We start from the raw sequence: 20,221 nt of genomic DNA, 5'->3' as shown, positions 1-20,221 counted from the left end.
TGTAAGGTTTATTATTATTATAGTATTTATTGGTCAGAATTTGTTTTACAAAGTTAGGAAAGCAATGTTTAAGCCAAGCCTGATTTTGCCTTACACATCAAAGAATGATCCCAGTCACTTCCACACAGCGAGGCATACAGCTTATTAATTTAACACTGGTATCGGATCGATACTTGGTATCGGCCGATACCCAAAGCCCAGGTATCGCTATCGGTATCGCGACTGAAAATGTCGGATTGGTGCATCCCTAGCCATTACCTTGATCTTACATGTAGACACTAAAAGTTGATCAACTCTTAAGAACCTGCCAAATTCATGAAGCACTGATACTAAAAATGATGATACTGATAATGAAAAAAATATTTTGAAATAAATAGGCCTGCAGATCGAGTTTATAAACCAATACGAATACGGCTGGGCAATAATTCAATAGGAAAATGCATCTTGTTTCAATGGAATCATATCGTGATGAAAACATATATCAAGATATCGTAATACACATCATCTAAAATGATAATAACAAGCACATAAAAATACTCAGGAAATCTGCTCATTTTGCACTTAAGTTCTTATTTAAATGATAAAAATACTCAGTACTTTTCATTTGTCAAGTATGTATTTCACACAGGAGTATACAAAACCATGTGGTTATTTCATATAGACTATTTATTTATTGATTCACCAGAAAACATGCCATATCGTGATACGTTGAGGTATGAAATGACCTCTATCGGGATGTAAGATTTTGGCCATATTGCCCAGCCCTACCAATACGTTTGAGTAATGTGGATTACAAATATATTATTAGATATATTGGTCTATTCATGGTGACCAGGCTGGACTCATTAAGGAGAGGAATTGATCTGATGTACCTCATCTAACTATATGCAGCCTGTGCTTTGAATGCAGAGAAACCCATTTGACAGAGTGGAATGGATCTCTTAAGTGTGTTCTCCGCATATTTGGCTTTGATCCAGGCTTTCTGAATTGGATCAATATATTATATTATGGACCAAAGAAGGCAGCAGGGAGAAGGAAGTCAACTACAAATTGTGTCTGATAATAAAGCTGTACTCAAACAAAATTATTAGGCCTACGAGGGTTAGAGGTATGGTCACATAGTGCATCCTATAAACCTATAAGATTAAAAAAGACTGCATTTAAGAGACGATGTAGACTAAGGGAATATATGAGTTTGCCACAAGTGCCACTAATTCCTTTCACGCATTAACGCAACTTGCAATTTTTAGGTCGTAGCTGGCTCAGTTTTAAAACTAGAGTGAAGATCCTGATATCATATGAAACTAGAAAACCTAAAAAATACATTGGTATGTCATAGTAGCTTGCCTGCAAAGGAGGCTGAATAACGCTCCAATCTTGCGCTTCATTTAGGCGAGGAAAAACTGGCATGTCCATTTTCAAAGGGGTCCCTTGACCTCTGACCTCAAGATGTGAATGTAAATGGGTTCTATGGGTACCCACGAGTCTCCCCTTTACAGACATGCCCACTTTATGATAATCACATGCAGTTTGGGGCAAGTCATAGTCAAGTCAGCACACTGACACACTGACAGCTGTTGATGCCTGTTGGGCTGCAGTTTGCCATGTTATGATTTGAGCATATGTTTTACGCGAAATGCAGTACCTGTGAGGGTTTCTGGACAATATTTGTCATTGTTTTGTGTTGGTAATTGATTTCCAATAATGAATATATACATACATTTGCATAAAGGAGCATATTTGCCCACTCCCATGTTGATAAGAGTATTAAATACTTGACAAATCTCCCTTTAAGGTACATATTTAACAGATAAAAAATGTGTGATTAAAGTGGCAGTAGGCAGTATATTTTTGGCATCATCGGGCAAAAATTCCATAATAACCTTTCAGCATATTGTAATTCAAGTGTTCTGAGAGATAACTAGACTTCTGCTCCTCCTCATGGCTCTGTTTTCAGGCTTTAAAAAATCTAGCCCGTGACGCGAGACTTTGACCAATCACAGGTCATTTCAGAGAGAGAGAGCGTTCCTATTGGCTGTGCTCCGGTCATGTGACCGGAACTTGGCGTTCCTTCACCAGATTTTACAATGGCGGCGGCGTCACAAACTTTCTAATTTTACAGCTAAACCATGCACTACAAGATGATTCTGAAAATATTTGAGGCGAGAAATAAGCATTAACGTAACATAATATTGATTCATATTCGATCAGTGCTGCCGGTCAGAGTTCGCGAGTGATTGACAGCCGGCTCTCATAGAGGGCAGCTGGACAGCAGACCTCAGATCAGCTCTTACTGCTTGTTTACCTCCGGTAAGTGAAATCTTGCAGATGCCGTTAGGAGCACCGGAAGACACAGAGGCACATGATTTTGTCAGGTTACCTGTTTCATGTACTACTGTCACGATATAGCGACCGTTTTATAAAAATAACTTTTTTTAATCATATTTGCTCCAATCTCACCTACTTCAGCTTTAATTTGCGATTAATCGTGATTAACTATGGACCATCATGCAATTCAATATTTTAATCGATTGACAGTCCTAAAATGTATACATTGTTAGTGTAACAAAGTATAAGGTGACCGCTTGAAGGACTTTACACCTGGCCCTGCCATAGAACAATTCTACAAACAACAATTAAACCTAAGCAAAAGGAGCAACAAAAATGACATATTTTTATTTTTATATTGTTGTTTTGAACAAAAATACACAGTAGAAACATCGTGATCCAGTGTTTAAAGTTTTGGGGGACTAAACTTTGCAGCAACCTGAGGAAGGCTGAGCGCCACCGCGAGCGCGCGCAGTCCAGAATGCGCCGTGCACGCGCCCCTCGTCGACTCGACTGGTAGTCGTAAAGATGGTGGCCAGCGACCGAGTGCAGAAGCTGCTCCGACGGTACAAACTAGCGATAGCCGCCGCGTTAACCATCCTCCTGGTCCAGGGGCTGGTGGTATGGAGTCTGAGGAGTCTGGAGGAGGGCGACGCAGAGGTGAGACACTCAGTCCCTACGGTTAATATGTGATCCGGTTGGGTTTAATTGAGGAGCTATCCGCTAACTTAGCGCTTAGCGTTAGCATTAGCTCCCTGTGTGTTATGAATCAGTAGCGATAGCTGATGCTAGCTCAGTTAGCAGTTGGAGGAACAGCGTCAGTAACAACCGGACCAGCCCTGTCTTGTCTTGTCTTGTCTGTCTGTCTGTCTGTCACCCGCCACGGCAACCAGACTAGTACAGTACAATACTACATGTTCACAACTATGACATTACCGGTATTCATAGCACTCGTTAAACGGTTGTTAACTTGTTTAAGAATAGAATAGTAAGCTTTATTGTCATTGTATTAAATACGAGATTCACAGTTGCCACTTCTGGTCAGTGCTTTAAAACAAATACTTGACAAGACTAAACGAGGCAGATAAAACATATAACAGGTAAAACACACACAGTTATAAAGCAAATAAAACAGGTAAAGTAGATGTAATAAATAAATACAAACAGAAGTGTTACACTAGAGGTATAAAGTATAAAATATAAAAATAGATGTAATGTAAACAGAGGTAATTGCACTTGTAAAATAGGAAGGGTAGATGTAATAAATAAAATGTAAACAAAGGTAGTTGTACTTGAGGTGTACATTGCATCAAGGATATATTGCACAGACACATGTATTTCACATTCAGTGTATTACTATTGCACAGATGTATTGTTTGTGTAGTAGTAGTAATAGTTGTGGACCTACTGAGGCAGCAGGAGCTGGAGATCTCTTCCAGGAAGGGCAGAGGGCAGCCAATAATCCTCTGGGCCGTGTCTATGACCCTCTGCAGAAGAAGTCGTCTTCACACTGTCATTAACGTTACATTTAATTTAGAGTCACTCTGAAATGTGGCAGACAAACTAGTACTAACGTTACACATCTGAAAGAGTAAAGAGAGGAGGTCTATGAAGTGATGCAACTTTATGGGAACATGTGAAAGCACTCCCGTTATGATTCATTTAATCATAAACAGTTCATCGATATGAGCGTCATTTAGCTGCTCCCATTCAGCATCTGTTATACTGTTTGTATTCATATCCACCAGAGGCGTTTCTCTGTGGGGGCTGTTCCGTCTCTGTGACCTTCACTAAGCTTTGACTCATACCAAAACACCCACAGAGAGGGAGCATATCCCAGGGATGAAGGCTAAAGTTTAGCAGCAGCAGCAGAGAGAGCTGCCTCCACTACATACCACTGAAACAACTCATTTAGTCCACCGTGAGAAGCACATCTCTGGGTCTCTCTTGCACACCTGGAAGCGCACTACCCTGAGGCAGTGCCTGTTCTTGTTCTCCCTCTAAATAAGGTAAAGGGAGTATGTTAACAGATGTGTGACCCGTGGAGGACTATGTGTGCATACTGGAATCTTTTTTTTTTTAAGGCACACAGATCCTGAGGGTAGCAGGAATGCAAGGCTGACACCTGAGTTTGGGAGTCGTGCTGTCTCCTTATCATGATATGACAAGCAGTGGAATCAGTGTGCGTATAATATTCCTCCCAACATGGATAGATTGCAGATCTGTGCCTGGAGGGTGAAGCAGGCAGCAGATGAAATGCAATGGCTTCAGTGGAGGGAAGAAGTTTGACCCATAGAGGGAATCTTCCTGTTGTCATTGCCCTTTGCCCTCAAAGACAATGATGTGGACCAATTTACTTATGAGCTAAACAGTAAACACAAAGCTAATTCTCAGTAAGTGCTAGGGCTGGGACGACACACCTATCTCCTGATTCGATACTATCACGATACTTGGGTGCCAGTATTGTTTGGCTGCCAAGTATTGTAATTCGATGTTACAATTTATTGCGACTTTTTTAACACTAGACCATGGGAAAAAGTTGAATCATACACCTCTAGGGACTTTTACTTTGGAAAATATCTAAATGAATACAGTAAAAATATTAGATTTTCAACATGTATGTAGTCAGAGATGTCCTGAAGTCAAATATATCAGTCACTGTCAGGCATTATTTATAAAAACAACTCCAGCAACCCAAAAATCAAAGAATAAAGACATTTCCCTCACAAATTAGTGGTTATTTTCTTATTAATTTATAAGGGACATGCAATGTTTTAAACTACTGGTGAATATAATCCGATCAATCTTATTTCCATAGATGTATTTTGTATATACAGTTCCCTTTATTAACACCTTATTTAGAAAACCGGATGTAGTCACACGTGTAGACTTCAGCTAACTTTGCCAGGTCCGTCGCTAGCTCTCCCGTCATCTCCGTTCTCTTTATACATCCATGGTCAGCTCCATCGGGGCCGTTTGAATGCATTTAACATAAATGTCAGTATATGGGTGCTCTACAGTTGTAGCGTCGGCTGATTTGAACTCAGAGATGCGAGTGACGGCTGGCTTGACCGCACGTTACCGCAATACGATAACGTTTCCTGTCCTTGACAGATTTGCATGCAAGTTTAGCCGTGATGTCTAGCTCTGCTTTTCCTGGCAATGTGTGAAACCCAAAGTGTTTCCATACTTTACTTGATGTGTAGTGTTTACCAGGCTGGATTTAATATGTGAGGGTGCAGGTCGTATCCAGGCGGACCCTCGGCTGCGGTTTGCTTTGTTTTGTTTTTGGTTATTATTATTATATGACGTCACGTTACTCAGACTACAACAATAACAGCGGTAACTTCTTTCTACCTCCACATAGACTCAAATGAAGCAAATATATTGATTCCGGCATTAAAAAATCAATTTCAAAATCGGAAAAAAAAAGAATTGCGACACATAAGTGAATCAATTTTTTTCACACCCCTAGTAAGTGTCTGGTTTTCTGCCATTCATTTAATATGTTACACCAGCCTAGATGAAGTAATCCATTTCCTTAGTTTTGACACACTTAAATGTGACATTGTGACAAAACGAGAAGTGTGAAATGTCGTTCCTCATATTGAACACGCAATGTTCCTTTGGACTTCAATCCCCTGTGTTTGCATTATGAGCCTCTGGGCTTTCTGCTAGCTCATCAGGTGCATTCAGGCTTAAACATGCTTCAGCAAAGATCCAGAGAAGTGTCTGTAGGGTGTCTGTGGTTAAGCTCATCTAGAACTGTCTGTATGTAAAGGAGCATACGTACACCTCTAAAATCTCAACACGACTACACATAGTATTTGCTGTCCAGTGCCTCAGGGCAAACTGAAAAATAATGATTTAAAGTTGAAAACAGGTCTCATTCATACCTCGTGAACTCTGGCTTCAGTAATGTGACACTGCCGCTCGGTGCAAATGTCAGCCTGACATGCAACTATGTTGGCAGACACCTATGCAAACGTCAGCGAGCGTGGAGTCCTGACGTGTTTCACTCACAGATGCAGAATCAAATATCAGGCTTTGAGAGTGCATATTAATCATCACTTCACCGCTCAAGAGGGCAACATGAGCGAGTGGCTGGATTCCTCCACGCTCTGCGGTCTCTGTGTTAACTTGCATCTGCTCTAATCGGTGGCTCGCCATGCATGCGTGAACACAGCCACGTGCGTTTATATTTAAAGCCCTTGTCCAGGACTGAAGAAGAAGACTCTGTCATATCTGTGTCACCCTCTGCTTGCCCGTGCTCTCCTGCAGAAACGAGCGCTCGCTGCTGCTCCCCGCTTCAGCAGATGGTGACGCTGATACGCTTTCACTCCATTTTAATTGGAAAGTAAAGAGGCCGCCTCGCTTGCCTTTGAATCAATACATTTTTTGACATGATGGTGTTAATTAAAAGCTGTGAAAACGAGTGATAAGGAAAATTGAAACATTAGCCCCTGCTGCATGCTTGTCTTCTGTGTGAGAACATTTACTCTTGAAAAAGTAAAGTAGTGTCTTTATCAGCGTTAGCTGGCGAAAGATGTTCACAGTTGTGTTTTTATTAATTTAGCAGCTATGAGCCACCATAGAAAGATACCACCACTGAAAATGTAAAATATTCTTCAGGATTTTGAAGTTGAGAACAAAAGTCTTTATCATAATTATTGGGTTTCTTTAGCATACATCTAGCTGTATTTACCGGGTGTCTTCAGGAACACAGGTTTCTTGTTTAGGTGACATTTAGGACATCAGGTTTCTGCCGAAAGCTGACAATAGCCAGGTTACTCAAGTCCATGTAAACTCACTGAAAGAGGCTCGCACTGCAATGACTCTGGTATGTAACTGGGCTCCACAATGCCTCTTACTGTAATGGGTTTGAGAGTGCAGTTGGCCATCATCAGCAGACTGTGCTGTGTTGGTTGGCAGCTGGTTTATTGGCACTGTATTATCTGGCTCCTTGTCCTAACCACGCAGCACCAGCAGTCCCACTATCCTGTTCCCACCGTCTCTGGGCTGTCGGCGTGCCAGCGGCGTGAGGCGAGCGAGCCCGCGTTCTGCCATATCGTCTGACAGAGGCAGCCCACTCACTGTTCTTCTTCTTCTTCTCCAAGTGCACATTTTGAAGGGCCTTTTGTGTGATCCAGTAATCTAGTGTGCCAAAGCTGTGATGCTGTTTGGCTGAAAGATTTAAAAATGGCTTACGTCCTGTTTTTTTTTTTATCCGTCCATTTTTGTAGGTGTGATTTGTGCTCCAGTAAGACTGATTCTCTCAATACTCGTGCATTAAAATTATATTATACGCCTAAGCCTTGGGCATTGAAACTGTAGGAAGAAACAGAAGATTAATGATGGTTGCGGTGTATCCGACACTAGGTCCTCACATCATTACAGTACCTCAGTACCTTTGTGCACAAAAACCCTGACATTAAACTGAAATATTGACTAAAGATGAACTCTCTAGCTTTTAATTATATTAACTAAATTTTTCTATTGGAGGAACACACATCTCAACACATCCCTTGGAGCTGATCTTTCCCTTATATTGCTGATTTTCACTCAACCACATCTAAATGACAAATGCTTTCTGGACTTAAAGGGATAGTTAGGGTGTTTTAAAGTGGGGTTGTATGAGGTACTTATCCATAGTTGGTGTATTACCTACAGTAGATGACAGTCGGCGTGCCCCAAGTTTGGAGAAACAGACCTGAGTACCCACACTGTAGCAAAGCAATACAGTGCTGTGGACGGCAGCAAATTGTATTTTAGCCACCTAAAATAAAGGCTCACCTAAAAAAATGTATATCTGTTTAAGAGTATGCTATATTTAGAATATTTTCAGACAGCGAACTGAACTGAACGTGAAACGTATTTATACTGTTTTTGTCCTCTGAGACATTTTTTCACTTTCAGTTCACTTTTCCGTCGGAAAGGGCATCTACTGTATGTAATACACTGACTACGGATAAGTACCTCATACAACCCCACTTAAAAAAAACCAAACTATCCCTTTCATATCTCCTTTAGGAATATTACAGCAAAAGATTCCAGTTATGAGACATTTTTATGACTTTAAAGCAGATATACTGTAAGAGGATTAATCTCTTTGACATTTTAGGGAGTCTATAAAGTCTCAGAGGATGATTTGAGATGCAAATGTCATGCACAAATCATGAAGTCATGATTTAAAATGCTTTGATGTTGAAGATGTATTAATCATATGAAGGAAAAATGATCATACAAAGCTGGGCCAATAGCCTGCAGCTGTGCAACTAATTGTTTAACTTATAAACTAACATTATAAGAACATTTTTCACATTTTTTGGCACAAACATGCATATACATGCAGTAAAAACATATTCAACCCCCCCCCCCCCTCCAAACACACAATCACACACACACACACATTCACAGGCACACACACACACACAGTAGATGTCTGATAAGGATTCTCTGTATAACCTCCTTAACGTCTGAGGTTTCATACTCAGTTTCGGTGTCTGTGTGTGTGTGTGTGTGAACACGTGACACACATTTGTATGCATTCTTCCTGCATTTTTTGCCAGAGGGTGCAGACAGAGGTTGGTTGAGGTCTCTACAGTGAATCACTGAATTCATTATGTGTCTTCGAGTGTGTGTGTGTGGCTACCCAGAACTGTGCTTTTTGCAGATTAGCTCCATAAAAAGGCAGAGGCTCAGCTAAAAATAAACCAGATCAGAGAAATGAGGAAAAAAACAACAACAAGTAAACACATCCTTTCCTCTGGGGCTCTTTCAGCTGTTGTCTTAGTGGTGGTCTTAGTTTACCTTATGTCATTCCTGGACTGTGAATCAATGCTTCCTCCTAAGCAATGAATCTGGATTTAAATGCCTTTTTATTCTGTGTCCCTCTCTCTCTCTCTGTCCTGCTTTCTTCTTCTCTCCTCTCTCTCCTCAGAGAAAAACACGACGGTCTAAGCTGCCTGACCACAACAGCCAGGATCCCAAAAGGGACGCCGCACTTTGGGAGAAACAAAACTCCTTGTCGGGGAGGAACAGAGGCAGATGGAGCGGCAGGTCGGAGAGGACGGGGGGCACAGCAGCCAGCGCGCTGAGGAGAGGGACCAGCCGCAAAGGAGAAAAGCCCAGCGTCAGGCTGAAGTCCCCCCAGGAGCGGGGGATGACGGGAGCTGGATTGGACGGCTTGGTCCTCCACGACCCGTCCAGCAGCCGCAACTTCAGCGATACCCGGGGTGGAGCTGACGGGGCGGCCAGGTTACCCGCCGCTGCCATACTGGGGGAGCCGGGCAGCGTGGACGGGGCGCACCAAGCCCCCAGCAGTGACTTTGTGCCTAAATGTGACATCATAGGTAAGGACGCGCTGTCCGCCCTTCATCGCGCCGGGTCGCAGCAGTGCCGACAGGAGATCGCCAACATGGTGTGTCAGCATCAGGCCGGGAAGCTCATGCCAGACACACTTCCTCAGTTCTGCCCGCAGCTCGGTGAGAACTCATGCACAGATAGCATGATTATCTACTCAATGATCATTTATTTGTCTAATTTTCACCCACTGAAAGATTTTCAATCAAAACATTTCTCTTCACCAAATTTTTTCTTGAATATCCCATGAACTTTGTGGTGGGGTTTGTTTTCTCAATCCTTTTGTCGTATCTAAAGGAAGCCCAGAAACGTCAACATATGTGTCTCTGCCAATGTTTTTTATAAATTAAAAAATAGCTACTCTATTTTTTGAAAACCCTAAGACTGGGTAATAATTGAATATAATCATACTTAAAATTTTCATTTTTATGGAGATAATGTGGTTTACATACGTCATTGACTTCAGTCAATAGGATTTGTTACAGTAAATTACAAAAAAACATTTGACCCACTGGGATGAATACAAATATATGCGTCTTTCCACATTAATATTTCCACATTAATATATATATATTTTCAGATATACTTTTATTGGTTCTAAAGATATACATTGGAAATTAACTTTTTTTTGCATCATTTAAAACAAAACATTAATTGAAAATAAATAAATAATAATAAAGAACTAAATAAAAATAAAATGATTAATAATTATGATAATAATAATAATAATAATAGTATAAATAGTGTAAATAATAATTAGATTTCCTCCACATTAATGTTGTGTATATCGCCCACCGCTTCGCTTGCACACCAAGTAAGGGTTTGATGTCATAGGCAGCCAATCAAGTCGCACACATCTCTGATTTTATATACATGTGTATATCTGTACTACAAGACTGTAGTGTAATGTAGTGGTTGCACTGGGGCAAAACACTCAACCCACGCCTCTGGTTTGTTCCAGTGAACACAGTTGGCGGCGATCACATGTGTGGGAAGCTTTGTTGGGGGGAAAAATGAAAAACAAGCTTATACATTTCACACATGAACCTATTATGTAACCTATTAAAATACATGTTTATCCAATTAACAGTGTCTTTCTCAACACCCAGCCTACAAGATATTATTCTTTTGAAACTCTCCAGACTTTACTGAGTCAGTCCTTCTATGTCTCCGTCCTCTTTGACCAGGTGTATCAAACCAGGTCCAGGCCGTCGGCGAGCTGGACAATAGCCTGTCCAAAGTGGAAAACCCCGTCAGAGTGGCTTTCGTTCTGATGGTCCATGGCCGCGCTGTACGGCAGCTCAAGCGCCTCATCAAAGCCATATATCACCAAGACCACTACTACTACATCCACGTGGACAAGGTAAGCCCCAGAAGGATATCACAGTGCCTTGACTACCATATAATCTGCGTGATATGTACATGGCATCACAATTGCCCTTGCTTGCACACGGACGCTGCATGATAGAAATAAATAAGAGACAATTCATTCTTCAAGCTGGAAAAGGCTCTGCTGGTGACACTAGCCTACACAGTGTTGTTTATTTATGTTGAACACTGATGAGTGTATTTGGCACCCTGCTTGTTGCTCGCCACACTGAGCTCACAAATGCTTTTACCGGTTAGGTGTCGTTGCATTATGAAGGTTAAATATATCCCGTGGGTCTCGCAGTGTGGTAAAGGGGATTAGCCTGGATAGAGTAAAGTGTGGTTATTCTTAGGGGCTGGATTTAGCGGAGGAAAAGTCTGCTATCATGTGCAGCCTGAAGGCAAAAAGACAAATGCAAGGTTTACTGGCGATACTGAGGCAGAGACCTCAGGTGTGTTCAGCGAAGACAGCAGAGAAACAGGTGCCTGTCGACAGTGCACCTGTGTAGCCGGAAAGGTTGTCGAGTCCCGGGGAGTCGCTCTGTTCTGCTGCCAAGGGGACGGCGGAGAGGCAGTGATGAATAGGCAGTCAGTTGGACAGACACACCACAGACACCATCTCAGACACACCGCCCAACCTAACCTCATTTATCTCCGAGGCAAAAGCCTGTTTGAGAGATGAGGCTGTAAAACAGGTCAGATTGTAGTGGAGTCAGTCTACCAGCTCCTCTGCACTCCAACACTCAAACAAGTGAAGACTGGGTTTAGGACCGTCATTCTGGTGCCGTTGTCTCCGTTATGAACACAACCAGGACGCCCACAGATTTATTGCAATGTCTGAAGACAAATTTAAGACCTGTCCACAACATGTCCACTCTTTATTTAACACAGGACAGAGTCAGTAGCACACCGTTCATGCTTCACTAAACAAAACAATTGGACTTCACGTCCCTGAACAAAGTGTCTTTTTGCCTGTTAAACTGCCCATTTATCGCTTCAGGAGCTTTTATTAGCCGTGTTCATTTGGAAACGGGCTGCTTGGTAATGAGTTGATGATTAATCTAATTAAAGGGAAATAAAAAAGGTCTTTTGAACCTGCAGATTTTGGCTTCCTGCAATCTTCAGACTTGTAGCTATATCTCTCACTACTCTCTGCATAAAGCTCGACAGCTGCTTGGCTCTTTGACTTCCTCCATCTCGTCCTTTATTCCCTCCTAAAGTTTAATCCCTGCTCGACGTTTTTTTTTAGTATCCTTTAAGCTCAGTTGCTGTCACCTATTGCCACTTTGAGAAGGGAATTTGCTACACGGCAAAAATAGCTCATTTTAATTTTCTCTTTCCATCATCATGTTGACCCCCTGTTGTTCTGCTCGGATCAGATTCTCTTTCAACACAGGCCAGCTTTGTGTGGTTGTCTTGGCACAGTGGCAGCTGCAGATCTGTGGGAACTGGATTAACGTTTGCGATGCAGAAACTCGCTCACCTTTCACTCATCTAACTGTTTGACCTTTTTGTGCTTTGAAACTCTCCAGCGGTCCGGCTACATGCATCGGGAGGTGCTGGAGATAGCCCAGCAGTACCCGAACATACGAGCCACACCCTGGCGGATGGTCACCATCTGGGGCGGCGCCAGCCTGCTGAAGGCCTACCTTCGCAGCATGCAGGACCTGCTCTCCATGCTGGACTGGAAGTGGGATTTTTTCGTCAATCTCAGCGCTACAGATTTCCCCACCAGGTAACCAGAGTAACGTTATTGTTACGCAACTTCCTTAGACCACAGCAGTATTCTCACATATCCCTGTGTAGCTCTGAACTCGGTGCATTTAACCTTTATTATGGTTATGGTGGACCCCAAATAGGCATGCCGCGGTTGCCAGTGTTACCGGTGTTACAAGGTGGTCGGGCATACATCGATTGCTTTTTTTTTATAGAAATAAAACCCATTTAGTTCATTTTGGCGAGTCAGTGGCGTGTTATCAATACATAGTTGGACGACGGACACTACAAACTGAGAGTGAAAGTGTCTGCTCTGTACGGAGTCTCAGCTCATAGTAGCAGGAGTCAGATTTCACACACACAGGACAAGAGAGAGTTGACAAGCAAAGACAATGGCGGAGGATTTGGTGGCGAAGCCAAAAGCAAAAGCGCCTATTTGGCAATGTTTCGAATTTAAACCCAATGCTCTAAGGGAACCATGATGTTAATGAGGCAATCGCAGCGGCTCCAGGTGGAAACCTGCAGCCTTGCAGTGAAAGCTGGACCGGAGAGGCCAGACACACAGCCATCCGACGGTAAAGATCAAAGTAAGCGCTCTACATATATTAAGCGCCGTCTTTTCTTGTAAAATGTCCGGTGTAATCGGTAACACCAGTATTGTCACAAGATAATTAACCGGTGGAAAAATGGCCTTACCGTGACATCACTATAGCCCCAACTCCATTCAAGTGTTATATACAGTTCATCCGGTGTTGTGCATCAGAGCTTGTCTTGACATCTTTTCCAGTTTGCGTTGATTGCCTTTTTCATTGGCGGCTTAATCTTTCAATACTGCGTGGAGATCTGATTCCTTTCCTTTCCTGACCAACAGTTACTGCAAAGTTAGTAGCAGCCATAGCATTTGCCAGATGAAAAGAGTAGTCTGGTTGTAGCAGCATTAAATGGATTGTTTTATTCACTGATTCACAGAGATGGCAGTAAGTAGTCGTCTTTCTTGCTGATTGTTTTTTGCTGCATTTCCTGGGCTGTTTTGATTGGTTGGATGCACACAGACAACCCTATGTCAACCAAATCCTGTCCAAGTTTCACTCATGGATGTTATCAGACAGCATCATACTCGAGCCAGCCTTTTATTTTCCAAAGAATCTTCTAGAAATCTCTCTTCTTTTTTGACCTCTTCCTGCAGGACCAATGATGAACTAGTGGCGTTCCTGTCGCAGCAAAGAGACAAGAACTTCCTCAAGTCCCATGGGAGAGAAAATGCCCGGTGAGTACATTCGCTTGGTGTTTTTGCTGAATGCTGCACCACAATGTCTCTCCCACACACATCGATTTAAACCGTGGTCTCTTTGTTGTTGAAGGTTTATTAAGAAGCAGGGCCTCGATCGTCTCTTCCACGAGTGCGACAACCACATGTGGCGTCTCGGCGAACGCAGCATCCCGGAAGGCCTGGAGGTCTCAGGTGGCTCCGATTGGTTTGCGCTCACCCGCCGCTTCGTGGAGTACGTCATCAACTCCCAGGATGACCTGGTGTCGGGGCTGAAGCAGTTCTATTCCTACGCCCTGCTCCCCGCTGAGGTAAAGTAAGCCTTAGGTGGTCTGTTTATCTCCCGTAGTTGAGACAGACAGGTTGATATACAAGTCTGTCTCAGGCCCGTCCTCCCCTGCCAAGTCAGAAGAGCCTAGCAGCAGAGATAATGTAATACTTTAAGCTTTCAGGCGCAGCGTGCAGCAGAGGTGCCAGACTAGAGAAGGGTTCACTTGAGTTTATCTGACTGTGTGCTTTAATGTCTCAGAGGAGGTGCGGCGGTTTGTTCGCTGTTGTTTGGGGCTATAGAGGCGTGACCTTTTGCAATTTAGAGCCAGAGGATATAAACTGTTTGTCTTTGACGGTTTACAGTATCTTCACTCTCACACAACAACACAGGCTTTTGTTGTATTGTGCAGCACAGCAGAAATGATGTGTTTACTCTTCTGCTTCTTCCCAGTCCTTCTTCCACACGGTGCTCGGGAACAGTCACATGTGCGACACCCTGGTGGACAACAACCTGCGCGTCACCAACTGGAACCGTAAGCTGGGCTGTAAATGCCAGTACAAGCACATTGTCGACTGGTGTGGCTGCTCTCCCAATGATTTCAAACCGCAAGACCTCATCCGGATCCAAGTGAGTGGGCCAGCTGAAGAACAACAGTCTAGCTTGTAGTTTCCCAATCCCCTCGTGTGTCATTAGCACCAGTTCGGTTCAGCGTCTCAAAGGCTTATTTCTGTTTTTCTTCATTTTTTTTTCCGCAGCAATTGACCCGTCCGACATTCTTTGCCCGCAAGTTTGAGTCAACTGTGAACCAGGAGGCCATAGACATCCTGGACACTCACCTGTACGGCCAGTACGCTCCGGGCACCGTTGCCATCAAGGCGTACTGGGAGAGCCTGTTTGATCAGTTGGATGGAGTGGGCTCACTCAGCGACGCGGCGCTCACTGCTTACACCGCTTTCTTTCGTATCAGCCTAAAGAATCTGGCGACCACTCAGAGCAACGTGGAGGCCTGCAGGTCCGTAGACACTGTTTACTTTTTTTTTTTATTTGGAGATTTGTAAATTATAAAACAGGTAGGGCTGTCCTCGCCCAAAGAAATTCCTAGTCGACTAACACTCATACGAGTTTGTCAACTAATTAATTGGTTGATTTAATCGTCAAATCAGAAAGAATCACACAAATGCACCACTTTAAATCTTGTGTTTAACAGAAAAAAGCATTTAAAATTACTAATCTACTAAAGAAATCTTAGTCGACTAAGACCAAAACGGACGATTAGTCATCTAAGAGGGACAGGTTTATTTCTTTGCAGAATACAATAATCTCTTATGTGTGATTATATTGTTTTCCACTCACTGCAGGTTGGAACCAGTTGGCCACCCTCTATCAGTACACGTGTACTTTTATGACGATCGTTTCCAGGGATATCTGATACGTCAGGAAGCCCAGGCTGTGGGTTCAAAGGTCAGGGAGACACTGGAGATGTGGGCAGTGCCCCAAGCCACGCTTGTCCTCGAGACGAACCTTAAGGAGTTTGAAAGGCTCAAGAATCTGGAAGTAAGTGTACTTCTTGTCTGAAGATGATGAGGATTTCTCATCATCATTGAAGATTCTGCCCTGTGCAAACTTTTAATATCAAGGTATCTAAAGAAAACTGCTTTACAGGAAGATTTTCTTCCTGATATGAAAAAATTGGAGAGGTTTTATCAGGGCTTGATCTGACCGAAACTGAACTAATTAGTTTAAAAAATATGTTAATTTTGGGAGGAAAGCTAGAGCAGAGAGTGCTAACTATTCTCTCTCCTCGTCCTCAAATAAAATATGAAAGTCAAAGACGTAGGAGGCATTGTTTTGCTGTATTGTGTCACATAACCTTTTGTTATTTCAGGACTCTACAGACTGTGATTCCTTTTGTCTTTCTCCCCGGCAGATCGGCACAGAGTGGGATCCTAAAGAAAGAATCTTCCGTAACTTCGGCGGCGTGATCGGCCCTTTGAACGAACCACTGGCGGTCCAGAAGTGGGCGCGCGGTCCCAACCTCACAGCCACTATTGTGTGGATCGACCCGGCTCTGTCTGTGGCAGCGTCTTATGACATCACCGTGGATGTGGATGCAGAGTACACCCAGTACAAACCGCCACTGCAGCGCCCCCTGCGGCCCGGCACCTGGACGGTACGGGTGTTAAAACAGTGGGAGCGCGTGGCGGAAGTTCGCTTCCTCGTCATGCCCTTAACCTTCAAAGATAAGGAGCCGCTACGCAAAGGTGAGACGTGGATTCAGAGCATTTGATTGTCATTATGTCAGTTAAAAAGATAAAGCTGCCATATTTGTCTTATTGTCCACAATTCCCATGAAATACCAAAACCAACAATGCGTTAGTCTGTCTCTTAATACTTGCCGACATCCCAACTCTGTCCGTGGCACTCAGCCCCAACCCCATGTATTCCTACCGAAGATGTAAATCTTGAAAAATGGGTCACAAATATATAGTTTCAATTTTAGAAACAGCTGCACACTGTAGTATTTGGATACATGATAAACATTCACTTTATCCAAAGAGTATATTTGTCTTCGTCTCCCAGCACAAAGCACTTTACGATAAAGAAATAAAAGAATGCAGAGATGCAGAATTTAAAGACAGATTGATTGCAGAACAGCTTGGAATCAGGGATGGTAGCAAAACAAAAGATGTAGGAAAGATCAGACAGTAGTGATTGTGTTCTATTGGCAGCTAAACTGATAGCTCTCTGCTAATGTCATTCATTCATTAGCCCCGTTTGGGACTAGTGCTATCCATTGCACCCACGTAATTAAGTCAGTTTTGTCTCGTATTGCGAATTTTTGCAACGAATAGAATAATAAAACGCATCAGACTCAGTGTGCAAGGCTTGTTGTTTTTTTATTGGATGAGGGATAAAAAACAAAAAAGCATACGAAAAATAAGGATTTAGTGTGCAAACACCTTTTAAAGTTTAATATGTGATAACTCCTCTGGAAAGTTTTAAAAACTCATTTCCCCCTTTCAATTTCTCTTTGTCTGCCAATATGAATGTCCACTCCAGAGGAGGACAGCTGGCTCCATGCAGGTCCTCCAGGTAACCTGTACCTGGAGCAGAGCTACCAGCAGCTGAGCTCTGTGCTGAAGCTGCCCCCCCAGGAGTTGGCCATGCAGGAGGCCCAGCGTAAAGCCCAGCTGGTGGGTCAGGCCCTCGAAGCGTGGGTGGACAGCAGCATAGGGACCTTCTGGGTCACAGGCGGCCTGTGCGCCATACAGACTTCCTCCTGCCCAACCGTGGCACCTTGCTCCAAGACCTCCTGGAGCTCTCTGTCCCCGGACCCCAAGTCTGATCTGGGCCCACTCAAAAGTGATGGGCGGATCAGGTAGCCCCAAGAGAGGAGTAGACTGTAGACTTCAACACATACACAGGAAGACTGAGAGAGAGCTGGACGTGCACTGCAGAGCTCCATGAGAACTTGTGTGAACCGGATATTGTCTCAGAGCTCAAGGGCACATAAACAACAAGACATCTTCCTGCACGGAGGAGTCGGGACGTTCTCAGTGAAGCGGTGATACAGACTTAAAAGTGGAGGATGTGACTGCTGGAAATTTGCACATAGACGTTTTGCAAGCGCACAGACTTGTGTCATTGTTTGCTGGATGGTTACACGGATGCCAGATTGTGACAGTATTGTGTTATTATGCTGGCACACAGGTTGCCAGTCAGGGTCGGAGTTTAGAACAAAAACAAACCTGCGCACAGTTTTCCTCTGCTTTTGAAAGACTCGGGAAGCAGTTGTCAAAACTCAACAACAGGCTCCTCTTCATTTCACAGGAGAGTGGAACCTCTGAATCATGTTATTGTGCTTATTTTTAAGCATTATTATAAAGCCTAAGGAGCAGACAGATGAAGTGCACTTTACTGTAAGACTATAATGTTACACAGAGGTCACTTGGTTACAGTTTGAGCAGCAGAAGTGAAAGAGTCATGGATAAGGTCACATCACTTTCATTTTAAAATAGCTGCACCACCAATCCCCTGCACAGACACATCACTAAATACTTGGACTTGTAATGAGGAAGAGATAACAGAGTGTAGAGAGGGAGTATTTCAATTTTAGTTCTGTTTACTGTGACATTTCATTTTTTTTAAACTTTTTTGATGTATTTGTTTTGTCCGTTAGTTCCCCTGAACTGTCCGTAAAGTGTTAAGTTATCTTTGATGTCCATTGTTGCAAAAAAGCCATTATTTCTGGTCAGAGGAAGTGCCTAGACAGCTCCAGCATCAAGGCTGCAGCTGTCTAGCCAGGGTACATTCAAAACTCCCTTGAAATACAGGACAAAACAATCTCAACTCAAAACGTCCAGCTACAGCTCTCTGATGACAAACTCCACCTGCTGATGGAGACCATTAGTGAGCAAGTAGCCCTTAAAGGGATAGTTTGGGTGTTTTGAAGTGGGGTTGTATGAGGTACTTATCCATAGTAGGTGTATTACCTACAGTAGACGACGGTCGGCACGCCCCTAGCATTGAGAAACAGACCGGAGCACCGACACCGTAGCAAAGCAATACAGTGCTGTGGACGGGGACGGCAGAAAAACTTATTTTAGCTACCTAAAAGAAAGCCTGCTAGCTTTGGAGAGAGCATGACTTGACTGTGGATAAGTACCTCATACAATTCCACTTCAAAAACACCCGAACTATCCCTTTGAGTTGATTGTTTCGTCAGCTGTTCTTTTAAAAGGTCAAGAATGAGCTGTCGAGGTGAAATCCTCAAAGAAATCGTGTGCTTTTTGGCTCCAGAATTCTTTTGAACTAAAGCCAACTTAGCAAGGTGAAGAAAAATTGGAGAAAACTTTAAAGAAATAGTTTGGTTTGCGTTCTTGTCCAGAGTTAAATGAGAAGATTGATACGTTTTGTAAAAGTAAAAACGAGGCTACAGCCAGTAGCCTGCTAACTTAGCTTAGCATAAAGAGTGGAAACAGAGGGACATAATACGTTATACCTCCTGTGTATCAGTGTATACGCGGTATCGTTGGTGTTTGCTCTCATTTCATTTCCTACGATGCATTTCAATTCAACTCTTTTAAGTCCAACCAACCAAAAAATGTTCAACAGTACGTATGTTTGTGTTTTTATTTTTAGCGTGATCAAGAGAATCTAAGCTGCCTTCACTCCGCGTAAAGATGAATTGTTTACTACGGGATAATAACTTCCAGAGACGTGCAATGAATGCCTTTTCAGAGGATAGTGAGCCCCCATGTCTGTGTCTTAGTTTGCATTTTTTTACATAATTTTTAAATGTTCGTCAATAATAGTTGGCCACAATATGAGTTTTCAAGTGACCTTGTTTACCTTGCACAGTACAGTTGCTTCAGTGAAGCCCCAGTTTTATGGATACGAGAGAGAGCAAGCGTCGGAACAGATGTTATTTTTCTATGCTGTTTGAGAGGAAGTGTGTATGTTGTCCGTTCATCTCCAGTGCTCTGTTAAACTATTAAAAACTGCTGTCTAATAATGTCGTATTTGACAGTCTTGCCTGTTCAGTGACGTTTGAAGCAGATCTTGTGTTTTGGGGGGTGGGGGATTGAGGTCTCTTGAGGAGCGTGCTGCTGTGATAACCAGCGGCAGTCCGGTCGGTGAGTCATCCTGAGCTTCATGGCTCTCATCTGAGGAGGCAACTTCAGCCCGTCAAGGTTTGCCTCTAGGGAAGCTCATAGGCATCCTGACTGATGACTCAATACAGTGATGCAGTTTTCTAGTTTTATCCTCTTACCACGTATCTCTTCTTTAACCAAATCTAGTGGCATTAAGTAATAATTCTTGTTTCTTATATTCCAGATGGACTACATTAAACCAGCATTTTCTTTTTGTCTTAAATTACCTGTTTTCCTTGCAAGGTTTTATCCTTT

The 20,221-nt window shown here is 43.0% G+C and overlaps 1 protein-coding gene across 1 annotated transcript; it reads left to right on the top strand.

Moving 5' to 3' along the window:
* The first annotated feature begins 2,235 nt into the window (after positions 1 to 2,235).
* On the top strand, positions 2,236 to 19,831 carry xylt2 (xylosyltransferase II). Its single transcript, XM_074655199.1, has 12 exons — positions 2,236 to 2,310; positions 2,764 to 2,988; positions 9,269 to 9,812; positions 10,878 to 11,053; positions 12,591 to 12,793; positions 13,961 to 14,041; positions 14,136 to 14,352; positions 14,763 to 14,939; positions 15,068 to 15,324; positions 15,671 to 15,866; positions 16,240 to 16,573; positions 17,373 to 19,831. Exons 2-12 carry the CDS (start codon positions 2,857 to 2,859, stop codon positions 17,693 to 17,695), a joined length of 2,640 nt encoding a protein of 879 aa, XP_074511300.1. The 5' UTR covers positions 2,236 to 2,310; positions 2,764 to 2,856; the 3' UTR covers positions 17,696 to 19,831.
* Positions 19,832 to 20,221: the final 390 nt, after the last annotated feature.

This window comes from Sebastes fasciatus, chromosome 13 (assembly GCF_043250625.1).
Source record: "Sebastes fasciatus isolate fSebFas1 chromosome 13, fSebFas1.pri, whole genome shotgun sequence".
NCBI lineage: Eukaryota > Metazoa > Chordata > Actinopteri > Perciformes > Sebastidae > Sebastes > Sebastes fasciatus.
Note: the sequence above shows the minus strand (reverse complement) of the source record. Positions and strands in the feature narration are given on the sequence as shown.